Source organism: Drosophila montana, unplaced genomic scaffold (genome assembly GCF_035044405.1).
Source record: "Drosophila montana isolate Dmon_TW-CO22-7 unplaced genomic scaffold, ASM3504440v1 contig_1875_1, whole genome shotgun sequence".
NCBI lineage: Eukaryota > Metazoa > Arthropoda > Insecta > Diptera > Drosophilidae > Drosophila > Drosophila montana.
Window position 1 is genome coordinate 436,222 of NW_026996793.1, and position 19,130 is coordinate 455,351.

The 19,130-nt window shown below is 42.1% G+C and overlaps 3 protein-coding genes and 2 long non-coding RNA genes across 6 annotated transcripts in view; 4 read left to right on the top strand and 1 right to left on the bottom strand.

Moving 5' to 3' along the window:
- LOC135441239 (uncharacterized) overlaps positions 1–16,224 on the top strand; it is a 34,116-nt gene extending 17,892 nt beyond the window's left edge. The window contains exon 3 of the long non-coding RNA XR_010438437.1: positions 16,002–16,224. This is a non-coding gene — a long non-coding RNA (uncharacterized LOC135441239). The remainder of the gene's footprint in view (positions 1–16,001) is intronic.
- Hsp67Ba (Heat shock gene 67Ba) lies at positions 1,642–3,797 on the top strand. Its single transcript, XM_064700738.1, has one exon. The coding sequence runs from the start codon at positions 1,877–1,879 to the stop codon at positions 3,479–3,481; it is 1,605 nt and encodes a 534-aa protein (XP_064556808.1). The 5' UTR covers positions 1,642–1,876; the 3' UTR covers positions 3,482–3,797.
- Positions 4,015–4,925, top strand: LOC135441230 (heat shock protein 26-like). The gene has a single exon (XM_064700761.1). The coding sequence runs from the start codon at positions 4,142–4,144 to the stop codon at positions 4,787–4,789; it is 648 nt and encodes a 215-aa protein (XP_064556831.1). The 5' UTR covers positions 4,015–4,141; the 3' UTR covers positions 4,790–4,925.
- On the bottom strand, positions 5,050–19,127 carry LOC135441220 (uncharacterized). 2 transcript variants are annotated; one of them, XM_064700737.1, is made up of 7 exons: positions 18,430–19,127; positions 18,247–18,375; positions 9,569–9,800; positions 9,247–9,391; positions 9,044–9,164; positions 6,882–7,549; positions 5,050–6,814 (listed from the first exon to the last, which is right to left on the bottom strand). In XM_064700737.1, exons 2-7 carry the CDS (start codon positions 18,333–18,335, stop codon positions 6,156–6,158), a joined length of 1,914 nt encoding a protein of 637 aa, XP_064556807.1. In that variant the 5' UTR covers positions 18,336–18,375; positions 18,430–19,127; the 3' UTR covers positions 5,050–6,155. The 2 variants fall into 2 exon arrangements, with proteins under 2 accessions (XP_064556807.1, XP_064556806.1); XM_064700736.1 differs by having other exon boundaries at positions 18,247–19,127.
- On the top strand, positions 8,318–8,837 carry LOC135441238 (uncharacterized). Its single transcript, XR_010438436.1, has 2 exons — positions 8,318–8,462; positions 8,526–8,837. It is a non-coding gene; the product is annotated as an uncharacterized LOC135441238 (long non-coding RNA).
- Positions 19,128–19,130: the final 3 nt, after the last annotated feature.

The following is a 19,130-nucleotide window of genomic DNA, read 5'->3' on the forward strand; positions in this document are numbered from 1 at the left end:
ATACGTATATATGTACGCGCATAGATACCATACACATATGCAAACATCCCAGGCATTGCGACTATGCGTACACATACATTTGTTCACACTTATGTACATATGCAAGTAAACGAAAGTAAATGCTTTTTCATGAAGCATGTACATACATACATATGAATGTATATCTATACACACACCATACATGTCATGATATAGCCAAAATTGCTGGCTGATTCTTGGCAATACAAATAAAATACAAAAATATGGTATATAAACAAAATGTACGTACATTTGTACATATTATTGCATGGGCATACACACAGTGTGAGCTGCATATGCAAATGTATGTATGTATATGGGTACATACAGCTGCATCCCACTCCGTTTCTGCATTTCCATGATAACGATTACTTTACTTTCTACACTTATACATACATACATATGTACATCTATTTACTTGTACATGTATACATGCGTAAATGTATACATATTAATGGACACCTTCAACTTTGTTTCCAGCCGCCGTTTGTGTTTGACGTTTGCTCCATTGCAAAAGTCTCCAAACGAGTGTCTGCCTCTTGTCTGGGAATTGACTGGATATGTAACAAACTTCATACGCACACATGTGCACACATAAATGTTTTATGCATGTACATACATGTTTCGACTGCCTCACATCAGCTTTTGTTGCTCCAGACAAATGCAATTCATAATATACATACATACATTTGTATGTACATACAACAACGGCAAGGGGCACTGCGCATGCTTTGCGTCTGCCCCACTGCAGGCTGTTGCCCCCTTTTCGAATCGGTCTTATTATCAACGAATTTTCTGTTGCCGGTTGGCCTTCCAGACCACAGACACATTTGCACATATCTGTGTGCGTGTGTGTGGCCGCGGAGAGGCGCAGCAAACCAGCTGTTGTTGTAGTTGCTACAATCGCGCCGGTTCGGTAACCGGCCGCCGGCACGAATAATTATTTGCGGCCTCTCAGCTGTTTAGCTGTTTGCCGGCTGAGCGCAGGGAATTCAGCTGCAACATGGCCACTTTACATGCTCGTATCTTCATTTATATTTATATGTACATATATGTATATAGGCCTGTGTGAGTGTGTGTGTGTTTGTGGGTTTGCACATATCTGCACATATAAACAATATGCATGTACATATATTGTCTGGGCAATCCATGCCCAGGGCCGAGGCGTAGGTCGAGAGGCTGGAGCCGGTTTTCAAGTTGCCGGTTTGTGTGTGTCTCCATCGTCGGCCTGGAATACTTTCTTTGTTCTCGCAACCGGAAAATTGCCAACTTCGCATTGCGAAAAAGCAGCACACACACACACATATATGTATGTATGTATGTATATACATGCAGAGATACATATGCATGTTTGTAGATAAGCCGTATTTTTGGATCTTATTTCGAGGGGTGTCGCCGCCAGGTTTTGTTCTATTGATTTTTTGCCAAAACTGTGCAAATAAACAAAGATTGCACATGGGAAACGTTGGCCCAGCCTCACTTTGCATAAGCCGACGCAGGCACCGACAACGAAGTCCGACTCCGAGCCGGCATTCGTGGCTGCTGCTGCAGCGCGTTTCCAGGCCAGACATTCGCTTTCCATTCAGCGCTGCACAGTCGTTTAAAAGGTTGAACATTCAGCCATAAGAGCTCAAACGCCATCCAGTTAGAAGCCGGAACGGATCGCACACGGAACACGCTAGCAGCGAGATTCAGTGCCAGTGTCAGTGCAAGTGCCAGTGCCAGTGTTAGTGTCGCCAGATCCCAGCCAGAAACCAGCCAGAAACAGAGACAATTAGCAGCCAATCTAGGCCAAGTCAAGCGAAGCCCCATCCCCAGTGAATTAGCCACATTGCGAATCCGAATACCAAATCAGAGAATGTCGCTAATCCCGTTTATACTCGATCTGGCCGAGGAGCTGCACGACTTCAACTTCAATCGCAGCGCCAGCCTCGGCCTGGGCCTGGGCATGGGCATGGGCATGGGCATGGACATTGACGATGTTGGGTTCGGTATGTATCCGCTGGAACAGCTGGCCGCTGCGACCGCTGCCACACAGCCGCCCCAGCACTCGCACTCGCACCCGCAGCTGTCGCCCTCAAACAGTGCGCGTCGTGGCACACGTCTCGCCCACGTCCACGCTCACGCTCAGTCGCCAACAGCCTCGGTGTTGTGGGTGCCCATCAAGGGTGGGCATGGTCAGCAGCAGCAGCAGCAGCGTCATCATCCCTACAGCCGTGTGGCCGGCGCCAAGACCGTCTGCTGCAATAAGTCGCTGCTGGAGCTGGAGAAGGAGCTGGGCGACAAGGTCAACTCGTCCACTTCGGGTGCTGGCGCTCTCGCCGGCGGCGGCAGCTCGGCGAATGCCAGCAAATCGGCATCCGCCTACTCGGTGGTCAATCGGAACGGCTTCCAGGTGAGCATGAACGTGAAGCAGTTCGCACCTGACGAGCTAACCGTAAAGACCATCGACAACTGTATCGTGGTCGAGGGGCAGCACGACGAGAAGGAGGACGGCCACGGCGTCATCTCGCGTCACTTTATACGCAAATACATGCTGCCGAAGGGCTTCGATCCGGCCGATGTCCATTCCACGCTTTCTTCGGACGGCATACTCACCGTGAAGGCGCCACCACCGCCGCCGCCGCCCGCCGCCAAAGCGGGCGAGGAGCGACCCATTGAGCGCATCGTCGACATACAGCAGTCGGTTCCAGTACCGTTGCCCGTGCTGGCGCAGTCCAAGGATGCGCAGATGCCAGCTGCAAAAAGTGCAGCCAGCGACGAGGAGCAGCCAACCCCAAAAACAGCTGCAGAGCAGAAGAGCGCTGAGGAGCGCAACGGCAACGGCAACGACAATGGCAGCGGCAGCGGCAGCGGCAGCGGAGAGCCAGACGCTGACGGCGACGCCAACGCCAACGTCAACGCAACTAAAATTGCTGAGGAAACTGCAAATGCAAAAACAAAAGAGAAAGAGAAAGAGACTGAGCCCGTTGTGCAAACTTCCAATTCCAATTCAATTTCCACTTCGAATTCCAATGGCAACGACCAGCAGCCAATGGCGGAGTCAAAGTTAATGGAAGTGGACACGGCTGAAGATGCCATTGTTGCCACCGCAACCACTGGCGAGAAGGAGGACTCCGCTGAAGCCGCCGTCAGCAGCAGTGGCACTGCCTCGGCAGAGGCCGATGAGGCGAAAACCGAAGATGCCAATGCAAACGGTAATTCGTCCAGCTCGAACTCCAATTCGAATGCCGAAAAAGCTGTTGCCGACAAAGAAGCAGAAGTGGAGATGCCAGCCGCCAAGAAAGCCAAAACAGAAACTGAGGAGCCGCCCGTGGAGCAGGAGAAAGTCGAAAAGGCCATCAAGGGCGCGGAGGAGATCGCTGCCGTAGACGCGGCCATTCTACTGGCCAAGAAGCAGGCCAGCGAGAACGGCGCACCCGCCGGCAAGGCTGAGGAGCCGCCCCTAGCAGCGGCCAAGTGAATGTAGAGACTGACAATTGATACACAAGGCAGAGAAGAACTAAACAAAAAATAATACTAATAACAATAATAATAATAACAGAAAAAAAATATCTAATTGGAATGCGTTTTATTCTATAAATGTTTTTTGTTTGTGTGTTTTCGATAATTCACAATAAATAATACATGATAGGGCCTGCAGGTAAACGAGATGAGAACTATGATACATGAAATTATGATTTCCTAAACAAGTGTGAAACAATTACGACTACAAGTATTCAGTAAAAATAAGCGTATTATGTACTTAAAATTTGAAGTAAATAAAGTTTCAAAGAGTGCGTTTGCGTTTGCTTTTCTTCGCTGTTATTTCCCAGCCTATGATTCTCTCTTTCACTCAGCAACAGCAACAGTACTCTTTCTAGCTGTTTCGCTCTTTTAGTTACACATACTATGACAACTGTGCGATGTTTTTTTTTCCTGCTCTCTAGACTCTGCGCGATGTTTCCAGAAGAGCTCATTTGCCGGCTATAAAAGCAGGAGGCAACTGCTGTGCCGTTACAGTTTAACAACAGTACTCGTCAAGAGCAGAACTTCGCTGTGCGAAAAAAAGAATATAAAACCGGCAGAAAATTTTTTGTCTAAAGCTGCATAACCTGAAAATATAAAAAGAACTTAAAACAAAATGTCGATATCTCATCTGATTTCACTGGTTGATGCTTTAAACGAGCCTCGTCAACCCGTCTACGACTTTGGATTGGGCATGCATCCGCGCCAGCTACAAGCTCGGGCCATGCCACAGGCGCTATTGTCTCCATGGCAGTGCCCACATCCAGCCTGTCCCACATCGCCAGCCGGCAAGATTATGGCCAGCCGGCGCGGTCGCGATTTGACGAAGATGACAAATGGCGAGGGCGATGGATGGCGTTGGCCTGTCTCGCAGGTGGGCAAAGATGGCTTCCAAGTGTGCATGGATGTCACGCAGTTCACACCCAGCGAGCTGAACGTCAAGGTGGTGGATAATGCTATCGTGGTGGAGGGCAAGCACGAGGAACGCGAGGACGACCACGGCTACATCTCGCGCCATTTTGTTCGTCGCTATGCACTGCCCCAGGGCTATGAGGCCGATAAGGTGGTCTCCTCTCTGTCCTCCGATGGCGTGCTCACTGTGAGCGTGCCGAAGCCGCAGCCCATTGAGGACAAGTCCAAGGAGCGTGTGGTTCAGATCCAGCAAGTGGGACCCGCTCATCTGAATGTCAAGGATAATGCCGTCGAGCAGAAGCCGGAGGAGTCGAAAGCCAAGAACGCAGCCAATGGCAAAAACGCCAAGTAGACGCTGTTCATCATTCTCTCATTCTCATTCCAAATCATATCACATTCTATTTATTAAAAACGATATGTACAAACAAAAAGACTAATATGTTATAATAAAAAAGATATTAATGTTAGTAAAACAACTGAAAAATGAATTTGAACTTTTTTCATTCTATGTCCGCCATTTTTTGTGGAACTTTCACAGTTCAGTTCGCTCAATTTAGTTCGTTTTACAAGTTCCAACTCTGAAATCCCGCAACCTGTTAAAAATAGACGTCATTCTCTTTGGAATAGTTTTTAATATATTTGTTTTGCATATATTTATTTAAATATTTGAATGCATAATAAAAAATGTAGTTGTCCTTTTGCTGTAATGCTGGGCAACTTGTCGCGATCATAAGTATGCACTGTATATATTATGCTAATTCTATAACTAAATCGGCTTCAATTTTCGCAAGCTGAGGATTTACAAAGAGAACCGCTAAAGCTGCACGGAGAAGCTTCCAGGCAGGAGCTTTTGCACTTTTAATCATCAAAATGCCTTTTAAATAGTCGTTTTCTGGTTGTTATTCATTTAAAATTACATATTTTAAATTTGTTTTTTGTTTGCATTGATTTTTGTTTCGGTTGTGTTTGCAGCTGTTAATGTTATTATTATTATTATTATTATTATTATTATTATTATTCTTTTATGTTATGTAAGGTTAAGTTTTTATGTGTATATTCAATGACGCTTAATCACAGATCAATTTTTAAAATTTTCATTTGACTTAGAAGTTAAGAAACAAAATACAAAATGTCACAAGTTCACGTCTGCTGCTTCTTGCATTTAATTATAATTATATTATATATATGAGCTACACATAAAAGGATTTGGCTTAGGCAGCGGATGTGGAAGGAAGGACAGTAGGGGAGGGGATTACGTTCGGCAGGAGCTGGGGAAAATGGGAAATTTGTTTCTGCATATGCAGCTTTAGTCGGTATATATGTATATATATATAAGATGTAGGTTTGCTCATTTGTTCAGTGCCTGTCTATATAATTCTATATTTAGTTATAGATACTGTTTTTCTTTTTCGAATGAAACTATATTTGTTTTGTTCTAAACGTACATTATTTTCTTGTGTTTTGTTATGTTTGCAGTCTCAAAATTGTTTATGGGCTTTGTTACGAGATACGAAGTTAAATTAGGAACGGCAACGGGCCAAGGATAGGTAGGATTATGGTATTGACAAAAAAAAAAGAAAAAGAAAATGGTATTTGTGGCTCCATCCGTCCGTCTGTATGTCCGTCCGTCTGTCTGCCTGTCTGTCTGTCTGGGTTTAGCGCTAAATACTTTCAACATTGATAGAGAGACACAGTAAGGATCCGTGAGCGGGGCACAATCACTTTTTGATGAGACTTTCGCAGCTGCTGCTGAGATTTGGCAACGACTTAAAAAACAAACGCGAGCGATCCATTTGCGCATCGGCCGACGAACGATTGGAGGCTTTGCTGGCGCTGCCAATGCCAGCACCATTATTCGTTTCGTCCACGCCCTTGTCAAAGGAGCGACGCAATACCAGCTGCTGCTGCTGCTGCTGCTGCTGCTGCTGGTGACTGGCGTACGCAGCTGGCGGTGAGAGCGGAGACGTGGGCAGCTCGATGTCCAGCACGGTGTCGCCGTTATCGGCATTCTTGCCTAGCATAGCCTCTTGCTCCATGTCCAGCTTGGTGTCCGAGTAGCGGCGCACGTCCCCCTCCTCCCGGCCCAGTTGACAGTCGGAGGCGACCGCACAGCAGCTGAGTCCCGTTTGCTCCTCTGTGCCCAGTATGCTCGAGTGCCGATAGTCGATCTTTGGTGGCGTGCTGTAGTCATAGGCAAGTGGTGTTGCCACGCCCACGCACAGGGGCGAGTCGTTGAGTATATCACGGTTCTCCAGAAAAATGGACGAATTCGAGTAGCGCTTCGACTGATGCGGCTTGTAAACAAAGCCGCCCAATCCATTGGCGACGGCATGCGAGACACCGGAGCTGATCGAGGGCGCCTTGTGCTCACCGCTGCCTGCAAGTGCAATTGGGATTTTAGCATACATTTGAAGCAGCAATGAATGCCTTATGGCAATACTGACCACTAAAGCTGCTTAGCTGCATCGCATGCTCACGGCCGGTGTCTGTGGAAATGCCGCTGGCACTGAGATCTTGCCGCGAGCCGGCGCACAGATCTGTGGCCGAGCCGCGACTGGAGCTCTCCGAGTGCTCCAGCACATTGTGTATGGAGTCATGGAACGGTGTCATGCTGCCCGAGCCCTGCGGGCAGGGCCGAAACGATGAGATCTGCGAGACGACATCGTCCAGTGCCCAGTCGCGGTCGTAATTGTGCTGCGACTGGGAGCACTCAATGTTGGCCGCCACAGCCACTTGACCCAGCTGCTGGCCCGGCTGCTGCCGTAGCGCATGCGAATCCTCAGTCTGGGTGCCCGCGCTGCTGCTGCTGTGCGGCACCACGTCCAGCTGCAGCATGTGCTGCGGTGAGGCGTTCAGCAGGCGCTGCTGCAGCTGCAGCTGCATTTGCTGTTGATGCTGATGCAGACCCGCCGACGAGGCATTCTCCAAGGCGCCGCAGCTCGAGTCGTGTACGGCATGATGTCCGCCGCCAGAGGCATTGATCTCCACGGTACCATTGACCGCACCATGGCCCAGCGAGCTGTGTCTCTCGCTGAAGTGATGGTGGGCAGCCACTGGCGATGGCGGCGCCAACGGATGTATCTTCTCCGGCGCATTCTGTATGAGCAGGATCCTGCAAGTTAAAGTTGCCAGCATTAATAAAGTGAGAAAATTATTAAACGCGACATATATTAAATGTGCTTTAGCAAGGAGCTGTACGACATTGTCTACCGATTTTGATACGCTTTTAGATTTAATAGGGATAACTTAAGAAACAAAAAGTTTTCCTTATGGCACAATTTTCGACCAATTGTTTCTATGACAACTATATGAATTAATTGCATATGGATTCGGCTAAAGAATCTGATCAGGAATATACATACATTGTGGGGTCTTTTTTTATGCTCGACAAAATTACAGACACTTCAGCAAGTGTTTAGGAATAAAAGCTATAAATATATACTTTTTAAACCATATTACTATATATTCAAATGCCGTAGTAATTGTATTTACACAATTGCTGTGAAATTTCAGATTTAATTTAAGGGAATACCTTTTATAATTCCTTACGGTTCTATCAAAGGGCAACGAGTTTTTTAATTATGGGCAAGGCACGTCCGTCCTTATAGAAACCCCAAACACCTATTTGTAATCCTAGTTTTAAATTGCGAGGCAATGTCTTAATCCTCTTGAAATATATATAGTAAAAGGAATTCTTAAATAATTCCCAAACCTTACGCAGTCGGTATATTGCGCATACAAGTATTTTTACAATTGTGCATCAACTTTTGTGGCTGTTTTCTGTAACAGATGTTCTAAATTACATTGTTATTGGATTTTTTTTGTACATTTCTCCAGTTATTTTGGTATTTAAGAGCAATTCTTAAAAGTTTGCCAATCAGTTTGCATTTGAAGCTGAACGGAAAGCTTTGTGATTTGTATTAAAATGAAGTTATATTTGGCCCTGGTTTGTCTGGTGCTGGTGGGTTATGTGGCCCACAGCGAGGCGAGAAGAAAGAAACTGCCACAATGTCCTGGACGACCTAGTAAGTGACTATTTAATTTGTGTTCAAGCCACAAACTCGGAGAAAGCTAACGATTTTTGTTAGTTAAACAGAGCTGCAATATACGCAGAGATCTTGGTCACGATCGCTATAATTGGTGCAAGGATTTCGCGATGCCCGAGATGTGGTATTACAACATATTGCATCAATCCTGCAACAGGATGCTTTTTCTTGGCTGCGCTGGCAACTTTAATCGTTTTTGCACAGAAGCCGAGTGCCAGCGAACGTGTCTGTCTTCAGACGAAGGCATACATTAACAAATGTTATTAATTATATACACTATATATACAATAGCAATATTATGTATTGTAGGCGGAATACAATAATTCAAATAAAGTGTATTCTATTGCGCCCTAAGAGAGCCTATGGGCAAAACTTTGCTGGGTATTATAGTGCCTCAGATTAATGGGTTTTTATAAACGAACAGCTGGAGAACTAATGTTATTTGAAAAAAAATAATAGCTTTTTGTCTGCCTAACGCAATTCAATAAGTAAATTATCCATTTGCTTTGGTGTTGCATGTTTTTTATCCTTCGAGCATCGGCTACGGATGGACTACTCGCCTGTTGAGTGCCTTCCAACGATGGCAGAGATGCAGATAGGCCTTGCACTGGATGTACATGAAGACAACGCCGCCAGTGAGGCCAACGGTGACAACGGCCAGCTTTGTCCAGAAGGGCCAATCTGTGCGGGCGAATAAATGCAGTTGAGTTAAGCTATTGTCATATAGATATATATATATATATGTATATGTATTTATACAAACCAATCACTCCACGTTTTACATCATCTGCGGCCCGCTCGATGAGCACACACAGCGACCAGATGACACAGAGGGCGGCCGCACAGTGGAAGAGCACCGTGCAGCATAGCCGGCGCCTCTCAATGCTGGAGATGTCAAGGCTGCGCCACTGTCAGCCGCAATGCAATCGATGGCCGGCATAGGGGAAGCCAAACAATGCGAAAAAAAAAAACAAAAACAAAAACAAAATAATATATGTGCAACAAAAAGAAAGAAAATACAAACAGAGCGAAATAAATTAGTTTCGAGCATTAGAATTAGAGAAATGTCAGCTGATGCGACTTACCTCATTGAAGGGCTTTATTTTGGTGTGCATGATGAAGGGGAACTTGCACAGCTCGCAGGAGTTGGTCGCCGACGCCGTCAGCCACTGTTGCAGGCACGCCTGGTGCACATACTTCAGACTGCCCGAGCAGTAGCAGGGCGTCAGCAGCGGATTCTGCGGATCGCTCTCGCAGTGACAGATGCGGCAAATATCGCCGCTATTCTGTGATGCCTGGCTGCTACCAGAGCCGAATCTGCAAATAAATTTGGACTCCATTAAAAAAACTCGGAACTCTGACATTTAAAGGGCGCGCGTGTGTGAGTGTGTGTGTGTGTGTGTGTAAGTGTGGGGCGTGACCTTCAGCTGGGAGCCCAAACAGAATTACTTGATTCGAAACGGCAGCCATTTGTTGCCACACTTGATTGGCAGCAGAAAAAAAAAATAAATAAAATAAAGTAAACCCGGACGGGCAGCAGCTCGCGGATCCGGAAAGCTCATTCACTGCCTTTGTTCGATGTTTCAACAAAGCATTTGTTAAGGGTCACGGTTGGACCGAGTCTGCGCTTTGTTCTTTCATTATGTCCAAATATAAATGTTAATGTGTAAACAATTTTATAGCCCTATACGATTACATCTACTATTAAAATATATATACAAATTCAACCCATTGCCGCCCTATTTTTTATTTATGGCACAAGCAGAATTTCGCTGTTACGGCAACGTTCTCATTGTATTTTAGAAACTTGGCTTATTTGCACATTTATTGTAACTTTGGCCTGTCCCTTTTTGCATTTATCTTTATAAGTGCGTCAATCTCAGAGCTTTTGGCAGCTGTCGCCTCCTTATAAGTTAAAGTTTACCTCACAGCAAGCAAAACAGACTCGTTTACAATGGCCTTTCTATGTGATTCTCATGAGCTCAGGTAAGGCTTACAGCTTTTGTGGTGTGTAACATAAGTGTTGTGTATATTTATTGGAAATACACTTTCTAGTTTAATACACTTTACACTTTAACGAACTAATATTTTATTTGAGCTCGACATTTTTATACCCTGAACCCATTAAAAATTGGTAAAAATGTATGTAACAGACAGAAGGAAGCATTCTTGATCAGCATCAAAAGCCGAGTCGATCTAGCCATGTCCGTCTGGATCTCAGAACCTATAGGAGCTAGAGACTTGAAATTTAGCTGTAGGTCCTCCTAGTCCCCGCGCAGATCGAGTTTGTTTCCGATATTCGATAACTTGCCCCGTTTCCAAGTAATCGATAAAAATCGATATCGAAATCCTGTTTTTTGAGCAATTTCGGCAAATAATATGAGCTAGAGTCACCAAAATTGACATGTAGCTTCTAGAATAGTATAAATATATCAAGTATTTATCATTTTATACCTATCGCCTGTCGGAAGAAGAGGGTTCAGGGTATCCCCTAGTCGGGAGCTCCCGACTAGAACCTCTTGTTTATCATTAATTATTGCTATTGATGATAATTTAAAAATATATATTTGATTGCACCATACAACATTTATGCACTTTTTTTCGTGTACAACGGTCTTAATTGCGCTTCTGAAAATTTGTAATAAATTCTTTGGCAATTTGCAATTAGACCTTTATTCAACAAACTGTTTCGTTCGTTAGTTAGAACGACAATCGTAAGCAATTAAGTTATGATAGGACTTCAAAACAGATGGGTCAATAATAAGGAGGCGGCACTTGTGAATTCTGTGAATTCTTGTGAAACTAAACGAATTGGTGGTTTTTAATGAGCGAAAGTCTTTCAGCTCGATTAGTTTAAGTGCATTTAATATTAAAGTAGAATTAATTGACTTTTAGAAAAAACTTCAAATCTAATTGCAGTAATTTGAGTTAAGGGCAATATGAATATAAATATACTCGTTGTACTCATTATATGAATGAATATTCGTATATAAGTTGAAATGTGTTACAGTTGTGTTTTAGGTGGTGCGTATCACCACCCACCCACACCCACCCACACACACACACACACACACACCCACACACACACATACAGGCAAATGAACCAGAATCAGCTGCGAGTGCGATCCGCAGCCGAGATCTTTTGCTTGAATGGACGGAGAGTCACGTTTATTTTGTTAGGTAGGTTCAATAATACTTATAGAAACTTACTTAATTACGGCTTGTAGTTTTGTATGTAATATTTGCATAGGTCATTTTGAGTACTATTTATACTTATTGTGCCTTATATTTGAGCTGGACTTCGCCTTTGTTGATAAACATTTCCAAAAACAATTTGCACAACACCTTGGAGCCAACGTGTCGTTAAATAAACAGAAACACTTCATTTAGTTAGCACATTGCATTTTCTATAGACTATTGATATAATGATCGGGCAATATACACATTCATCTATATATTTGTTTGTTTATATATATAATATTTATGCTCAGCTTACAAAAAAAAATACAAGCTACGCACTTACATGCATATTCGAAATACGAATTCATTCGAATTTGACTTACCGCGAATTCGAAATAATTAAATGAGTTCTAAGAATCAAATACTGATTATTTATTGTTACATTTTTTTGCCCCTATGGAATTGCTCTTGTTTAATATACAGTAAAAGAAATTGTTTTTTGTTTTTGCAGGGTATCACAGAGTCAAAACACATGAACCTGGCATTCGCATTTACTGAGAATCTTTGTGTAAATTATTTATAGCTTCTTGTTTTTGGAAATAGATGAACACGCTATTTCCGAATCATTATTAATCTCGCTGCGTGTTTGTTTTAATTGTTTCAGTTCGATAAGAAATTCAAACGATTCTGATTATTTCGCTAAAAAAAAACAACATCGTTAATACGAAAATTGAAGAGAAAATTCATTTGCATAGACTTTTACATTAATAAAGGAATATGTATGCAATTGTTTATACTGTGATGGTGCATGCACTATAAGGCCTTCAATCATTCATTAGTTGCAGTTGCGTTTTTTTAGAATTACATTTCAATTAGCTGTGTGTGGCGGCGACTGTGGTCAAGTTCATGGCGGGCGCAATTAGTCGAGCGGGCCGGGCTATTATTAGAGCCCGGTTGCGCCCACGCATCATAAGCGTCTATAACTAACAACATTTGCTGGCCAATTGGCCAAAATGGGGCTAAAAACTGGTTTCAGTCGAGGCACTTTTACTTTCTGCCCCCCTTTTTAGAGTTCAGACAGCAAGTGCGTGATTGCGCTGAAGGACATCGCAGGACACACGCAGGACACAGCCACAAAGCCAGTCAAGCGTTTGTGTTTTTATTGCTGCTGCTGCCGGTTGTCATCACATTTGTTGTGGGCCTGGGCCTGGGCCTGGACTTGGGCTGGGCCTGAGGCCATGGCCACGTCGTAGTAGTTGAGCTGTGTCCAGTGCTTCGGTGCTCGGCAATTGACTGTCCTTGGATCAATAAAACGCATTTGGAAAGTGTGAAACGGGCAAACAGTAGCCAGACCGTTCATAAAGTACATATGTACATATGTATTTGTAGCTTAATATCTTTCTGTATATGTACACTCAATTGAGTTGTTTGTTTATCCTTTAGACTCTCTCGGCGACATTCACTCTATCCATTTTATGACTTCATTAGTTAATAGGCTCAGGAGCCGATAACCGTCGCCAGACTGGCGACATTCCCAGTCTTCATTTGCATATGTATGTACATCTTCTACATTGGGCTCATCTCACGCCTGCGACGCAGCCATTTGATGAGTTTGTCACACAATTTTGTAGTCGCAGTAAACAGATTTCGCGTAATTAGTGAAAATAAATCGATTTGCAGAATCACATCTGTCTCGGATCATGTCACCTAAATGAATGTCCATGCCATATTACGCCCATTTGGCAAAATTCACAAAGAAAAACAAATTCTGGCTGCCAAGTTAATCGATTTCACACGCATTTCAGAATTTTAACCCCAACTCGTCTTTAAATAATCATATTCAGACTGCAAAATGCTTTGGGTACTAGAAACAAAGCGCATACATTGACCTCCCCCGGCTATTTTTGGGGCAAACAATATATATATATTGTATAAATATGGATCTATATTTGGTATCTATATTCGAGCTTTTGGTATTTTGTGGGTTTTTTAACGAAAGCTTTTATTTCTTTGCCACACCATTAGAAATTGACGTATTAACGCAAAGCTCACTTTATCGCTGCGATAAGATACGCTTAATTCCAAAGAATAACAATCATATTTTTAGATACATGCACGCGTACTTAGTATAACCAATAGGATTCCTGTAGGGTGGCAAAATATTTATAAAAAAAAGGGTGGTTCCAAATGGGTTCTGTTTATATAACACACAGAACGTCATTGTTTTCGACATTCACAAAGAATATACTATACATATACATATATAAATATACTATATATTCAGGTCGACAAAAACAATGTTTTTATGGACGTGACGTTCTCCGAGAGATACGAGCTAGGGATTTAAATTGAATGAGATAACAAAAACTCTATCATTCGCAGAAGAAGATTATCCTTTTTTTGTATAGCTGTTCCCATTTTCTCAAAATCGATAAATATTGATGGGTTCGGCTTGTTTTTTTTTTTTTACATATATATGATTTCACTTCATTTTAAGTTTTATAGTCCTCTGAGATATAATAATGTTCGCTGAAGTACAACAATTTTTTCTCTCGACTTTTTGGGCAGCAAAAGTGTTTTCGATTTTTAAGCAGACACTGCATAAATTAAAACGCTGCGAATCGTTAAAGCTGGGACAAAAATTTGAGAATTTATTTTGTAACCAAGCTGAATTTTTCTTATAACCATTATGTGTTAGGATTATGTCACAAATGTTGTAATATATGGCAGGAGACAGCATTAAAGCCAAGCTATGTATCTTAGCATTGCATTTTTCTTTAGTTGCAGCTTTGAATCGCAGAACTATATAATATGCTGTCATTGTAACAATAGCTTAAAGCTTGTATGTTATATAGCTTCCTCTTCCATTCCTCTTCCAATTTTGCTGACAAACACAGGAGCTCGGTTCTTGCGCAAGCTTTAAAGCATAGATCATAGACATTGAGGAAACGATGAGTCGCCCTGAGCTTTTATTGCCGTTTTAAAGTTTGTGCTAGATGCATTGGGGGTTGATCTGCAACAGCAGCAGCAGAGGTTTTTTGAGAAAGAGCTTTTGATCGAAAATTCATTTTAATGGGAGTGCGGCAAAGCAGGGCGCGAAGGGAGCTTTTTTTTTTGGGTAACGTGCACTAATACATGCACACTGACTAACACACGTGAACAGCAACTGATGAAACGTGGCTCAGATATATAAATAAATAATTGCTATCGCATTTCCACTTTGGGACAGGTGCAAATTTCAATAAAATCAAAACAACTTTCGATAACTTTTGTTTTCGGTTTCGAGTTTCCGTTTGCAGCCAGCAAAGTTAGCCAGTTCGAGTTGTTGTTGTTGCTGCATTTGCCCTTGCTCGCTTCCGCTGTCGGATCAAGAGGTGCATACATGCATGTGAGCATGTGTGTGTGTGTGTGTGTGTGTATGTGTGTGTGTGTGTGTATACCAGCCATATTTATATGGACATGTAAATGGCCGGGCATTGTGAGTCGCCACTATCAGGCAATCAATTCAATCAGTTGCATTATTGCAATAGACACAAACACACACACATGCATGCGGTAATTAATAGCACATTTGCTACACCCCCTCTCCCCTCTCTCCCCCCCCCCCCTCACCATCCCTGCTGCAGCAGCAGCATTCGAGTCGTAACATGGCAATCGAAAGTGCTGGGCGACCATTCTCCCATGGCGATCGAGGGTATGCGTAACGTATACGCAACGTGTTACGCGCCAAGCTGAATGATTTCAAATATAACACGCATTCATTTCGCTGTCAGTCTTAATCTGATGATGACAGTCGTCATCATATCTGGGAGGTATTAAGTATCGGGACGGTTAGCGAACCCGCTTACATTTGCTTAACACTCAATTAGCACATTTTGTAAAAAGAAAAAAAATGAAATGAATATTGCGACAAATATAAAACAAATTCGTTTCCCATATATACACACACATACATATGTATATATATATACTTTATACGTGACGGGAAGTTGGGAGTTGCTCGTTTAGCACTGTTTTGCTTTGTCTTTTAATTTGTATACCCTGCTCAATAAGTGGCACGGAGTATATTGGCATTGCCTGTCTTGTGCAGAATAAAATGTTGAGATTGAGACATGATTTTTTAAGAGTCAGTCAAACAATTTGGCTTTTGCCCGAGTCAACCCAATTGTTGTTAATGTGGTAACGTGTGAACAGAGTATTGCCTGGTCGGTTCAATACGATTGCTTTGTTCGTACTTGTGTTTCTTATTGTTGTCTTCAACACTGTGCTTTGTTTTGCTTACTGTTTACTTTTGATATTATGCGCGTTATTTTAGTAATTCTTTTTATTTCTTTGCAGCTACTTATTTTTAAAGCCAACTGGTTTGGGCCTTGCAGCTGACAGAAGTCAAGCGCAGCTAACAAATGCTTATCTTGGCTGTATACTCTACCCAAAATAAAAAGTTAAGACCGCTTGCTAATGTTCTAACCCCTTAATTGACTGGACGGGGAAAAACTGATTAGCCAGCAAAATCAATTAGAAATTATATTTACTTGGCTGTTAATCAGTGTGCCTGCTCGTAGGGAAATCGTGGCAACGTGCAAAATATCACGTTCAGATCAGTTCACGTACGGAGCACACGGACACGCGGGCTGTGTCAACCCAAGGCACAGCTTGGAGGAGAAAAGCAGTTCACGCAAAGCAGTGCACTAATACAAAGGCATTCGCTTATGCAAAGGTATGTGTGTAAACTACGTTAATTCGAATTTGTTGCAGTTTGTTTCTCATAAAATTTCGATTTTGTTAAAGCAGTTCTGGCGTTTCTTTCAAAAACGCGATTAATTGTATCCTGTTAATAATTTAAGAGAAATAATTCTGGGTAAACTTCAAGTTGATGTCTCGGTGTGACTTGTTAATGCTTATCTGTTAAATTATGCTGTTTTTATCATGACTGTCTTTTAATTTTTTTGCTGTTCACCGACTGAAGTAACGCCATAAACTACGTAATTTATGGATTGAAAGTCGTGACTTTACGAAATTCCTCTGCAAAATTGTTATGGACTTTCATCATAAATAAATATATTTTTATAAACATACATGCTAGTAAATGTTACCATAATGAAATAGAAAAATCTCTTTATTTTCATTTAAAAACTACTAACTATTCCGCCTAGAACTGGTTATATTTGCTTGGCAACAATTGGCTTGTCCGTAAGGAATGTTTATACACTGACTAATAACGAATGTATTTGGGAAATTTTGTACGTTTACCCTTTGTGTGTAAGGCTGGATACTGGGAGTATTCTATAGTTAATGTTGTGAGCCTTATCAGTTATCAGTTCATATTTTTCGCTTCGCTTCGGTTTTGCAATTGAAGTGTAGGCTGTGTAAATGTTAAAGCGAATTATCCGCTTGGCAAATAAGTAACCGACACGAGTAAATATTTAATGGCAACAACAACAAAGCCAACGACTCTTGGATAGGCGAAAGATTTTCACATTGGCGTTGAGATTGTGCGGGACTCTGATAAGCGGACGTCTTGCGTAGACACAATGAACTTCAGGTTCACACTCGCTAGTCTCAATGTGTATCTTGGTTTATACTGGTTGACTGGCTTATAAATTAAAATGACGCCATAATTATGGCCAGCGAAATGCACGCTAGTAGCTAAAACAGATGAATGAATGAAAATGAATGGGGATTTTGTGTGCATGGCTCGGAAGTTGAAATTATAAATCAAAGTAATTAGACACCGAGTGTCAGTTAGTTGACACCTGATCGTGTTTATATGCACATATATAAAGGCGAGAATTTGCATTTCTATTGAAGCGCCCGTTGATAAAAAATAATAAAAAAACGCCCTATAGCGAATCGGAATTAGGTATTTATGAGTACATTCAAATAGACTAGTATAATTAATTATATTATTTATACGTAGAGCTATTCATATAAATATATTTGTGCTCGCTGTAGCCAATTTAATTGCCGTCATTAACATTCACTAAATGCGATTACATTAATGAGCTTTGGCTGTTTGCTAGTTAAACCAGATGAGAGATTGAATCAACACATTTGACAGGCGGCTTCTGTTTTGATTCCTATGACGCATCCTAGACGAATAAGGGAAAGGGGGAGGGGGGGAGGGGGGAATAATATTAATTACAACTTTTCAAATGTTTAATTTCATTTTATATCTCATTGTCTTTGTCTTGCTAATTGCCGCCTAACAAAAGTAGCTGACGACTTCTGAAAATGTAGCCAGAAAATAGCTGAATAAAAAGCGATTTTTTTTTTCCCCTAGGACTACTTTACTGTAATTTAAAACGAAAAATAATTTAAGCGGAATAACATGCAGAGGGAGGGCGCTCAATAAATAACATTCAAAAACAATATTTTCTACTTTTCAGCTTAAAATTATAAGAGGCCCTTTTTCATTTCTATTGCATTATGAATATTGTATTTGGTTTTGGCTCTGAATAATTTATACGACATTTATTGCTGCCGTTGTTTACAGCTTACAGTCGCAGGCCAAACAATGCGCCGTTATTGGTTCTAACTGGAAAATAGTGTTTCTTTTTTTAAAGCCGTTTGCACTCGAACTTACCTGACATTTGCGTAGTGCTGGCCGGAGCCACCGGTGCTCCAGTCTACGTGCTCAATATCTGAGGAGGTTTTTGCGTTTTCACACGACATTTTTGTTTGTTTTTTGTTTTTATTTTTGCTGCTCTATGCCCTGCATTCAAAAGGATGCTTTAGTAGTTTTTAACAGAAACCTGGTCACTCTTACGTAGCAGTCCTTACGGTTTGTGTTGTTGTTTTGTTATTATTATGGTTATTTTTTTTTTTTTTTGTGACGTTTTATGCTGCTGACCGCCGCCGTGACCCTTTGCAGAGTCCCTGGCGCTGTCTTTCTCGTTTTCGATAGTCGATATGTGCTCTTGTTATGATGTTGTTGCTGTTGTTATTCTATTGCATTTGTTTGTTTTGAAATGGGAAACAGATGCTGGCACTGCTGCTGCTGCTGCTGCTACTGCTGCTGCTTTATTTATAGCAAATGCCTGCTCTGATTGATGTTTTTTTCACACTTTTTGTTCGTTGACTTCGCACAGCTTGATTTGGCTGGGGCTAACTTTGATTTCTTGCTAAATACAAATTAAACATCTATTGCACTCCGACGTTGGTTTTTAAGGCAATGAACTTTTACAATATCTGCGAGTCCGTGTTCTAGACGCAAATGTGTGTGTGTGTGTGTGTGTGAGTGTTTGTGCGTGTCTATTATTATATATTTTGCTTATGCACAATGAAATTATTAAATTGGATGTTTAAGTACGTATTTGTGGCGCATTAACACGAACCGTAATCTGCAATGCTTGCTATGGGCGAGATTGTACATATTTATATATATTTTATCAGAAGCAATCTGCTGAAGTTACAAATAAAACAAAGACATTTTGATTTAACCTGCGACAGAGACGCACTTGCACAAAC

What these genes read in the sequence shown, in the direction of transcription:
- Hsp67Ba (XM_064700738.1), top strand. Translation starts at nt 1,877, where the DNA reads ATGTCGCTAATCCCGTTTATACTCGATCTGGCCGAGGAGCTGCACGAC.
- LOC135441230 (XM_064700761.1), top strand. Translation starts at nt 4,142, where the DNA reads ATGTCGATATCTCATCTGATTTCACTGGTTGATGCTTTAAACGAGCCT.
- LOC135441220 (XM_064700737.1), bottom strand. Translation starts at nt 18,335, where the DNA reads ATGTCGTGTGAAAACGCAAAAACCTCCTCAGATATTGAGCACGTAGAC. An exon ending in TGTAAAACGTGGAGTGATTG is followed by an intron (nt 9,165 to 9,246) that starts GTTTGTATAAAT and finishes TCGCCCGCACAG; the next exon opens with ATTGGCCCTTCTGGACAAAG. An exon ending in GCAGCTAAGCAGCTTTAGTG is followed by an intron (nt 6,815 to 6,881) that starts GTCAGTATTGCC and finishes TTGCACTTGCAG; the next exon opens with GCAGCGGTGAGCACAAGGCG.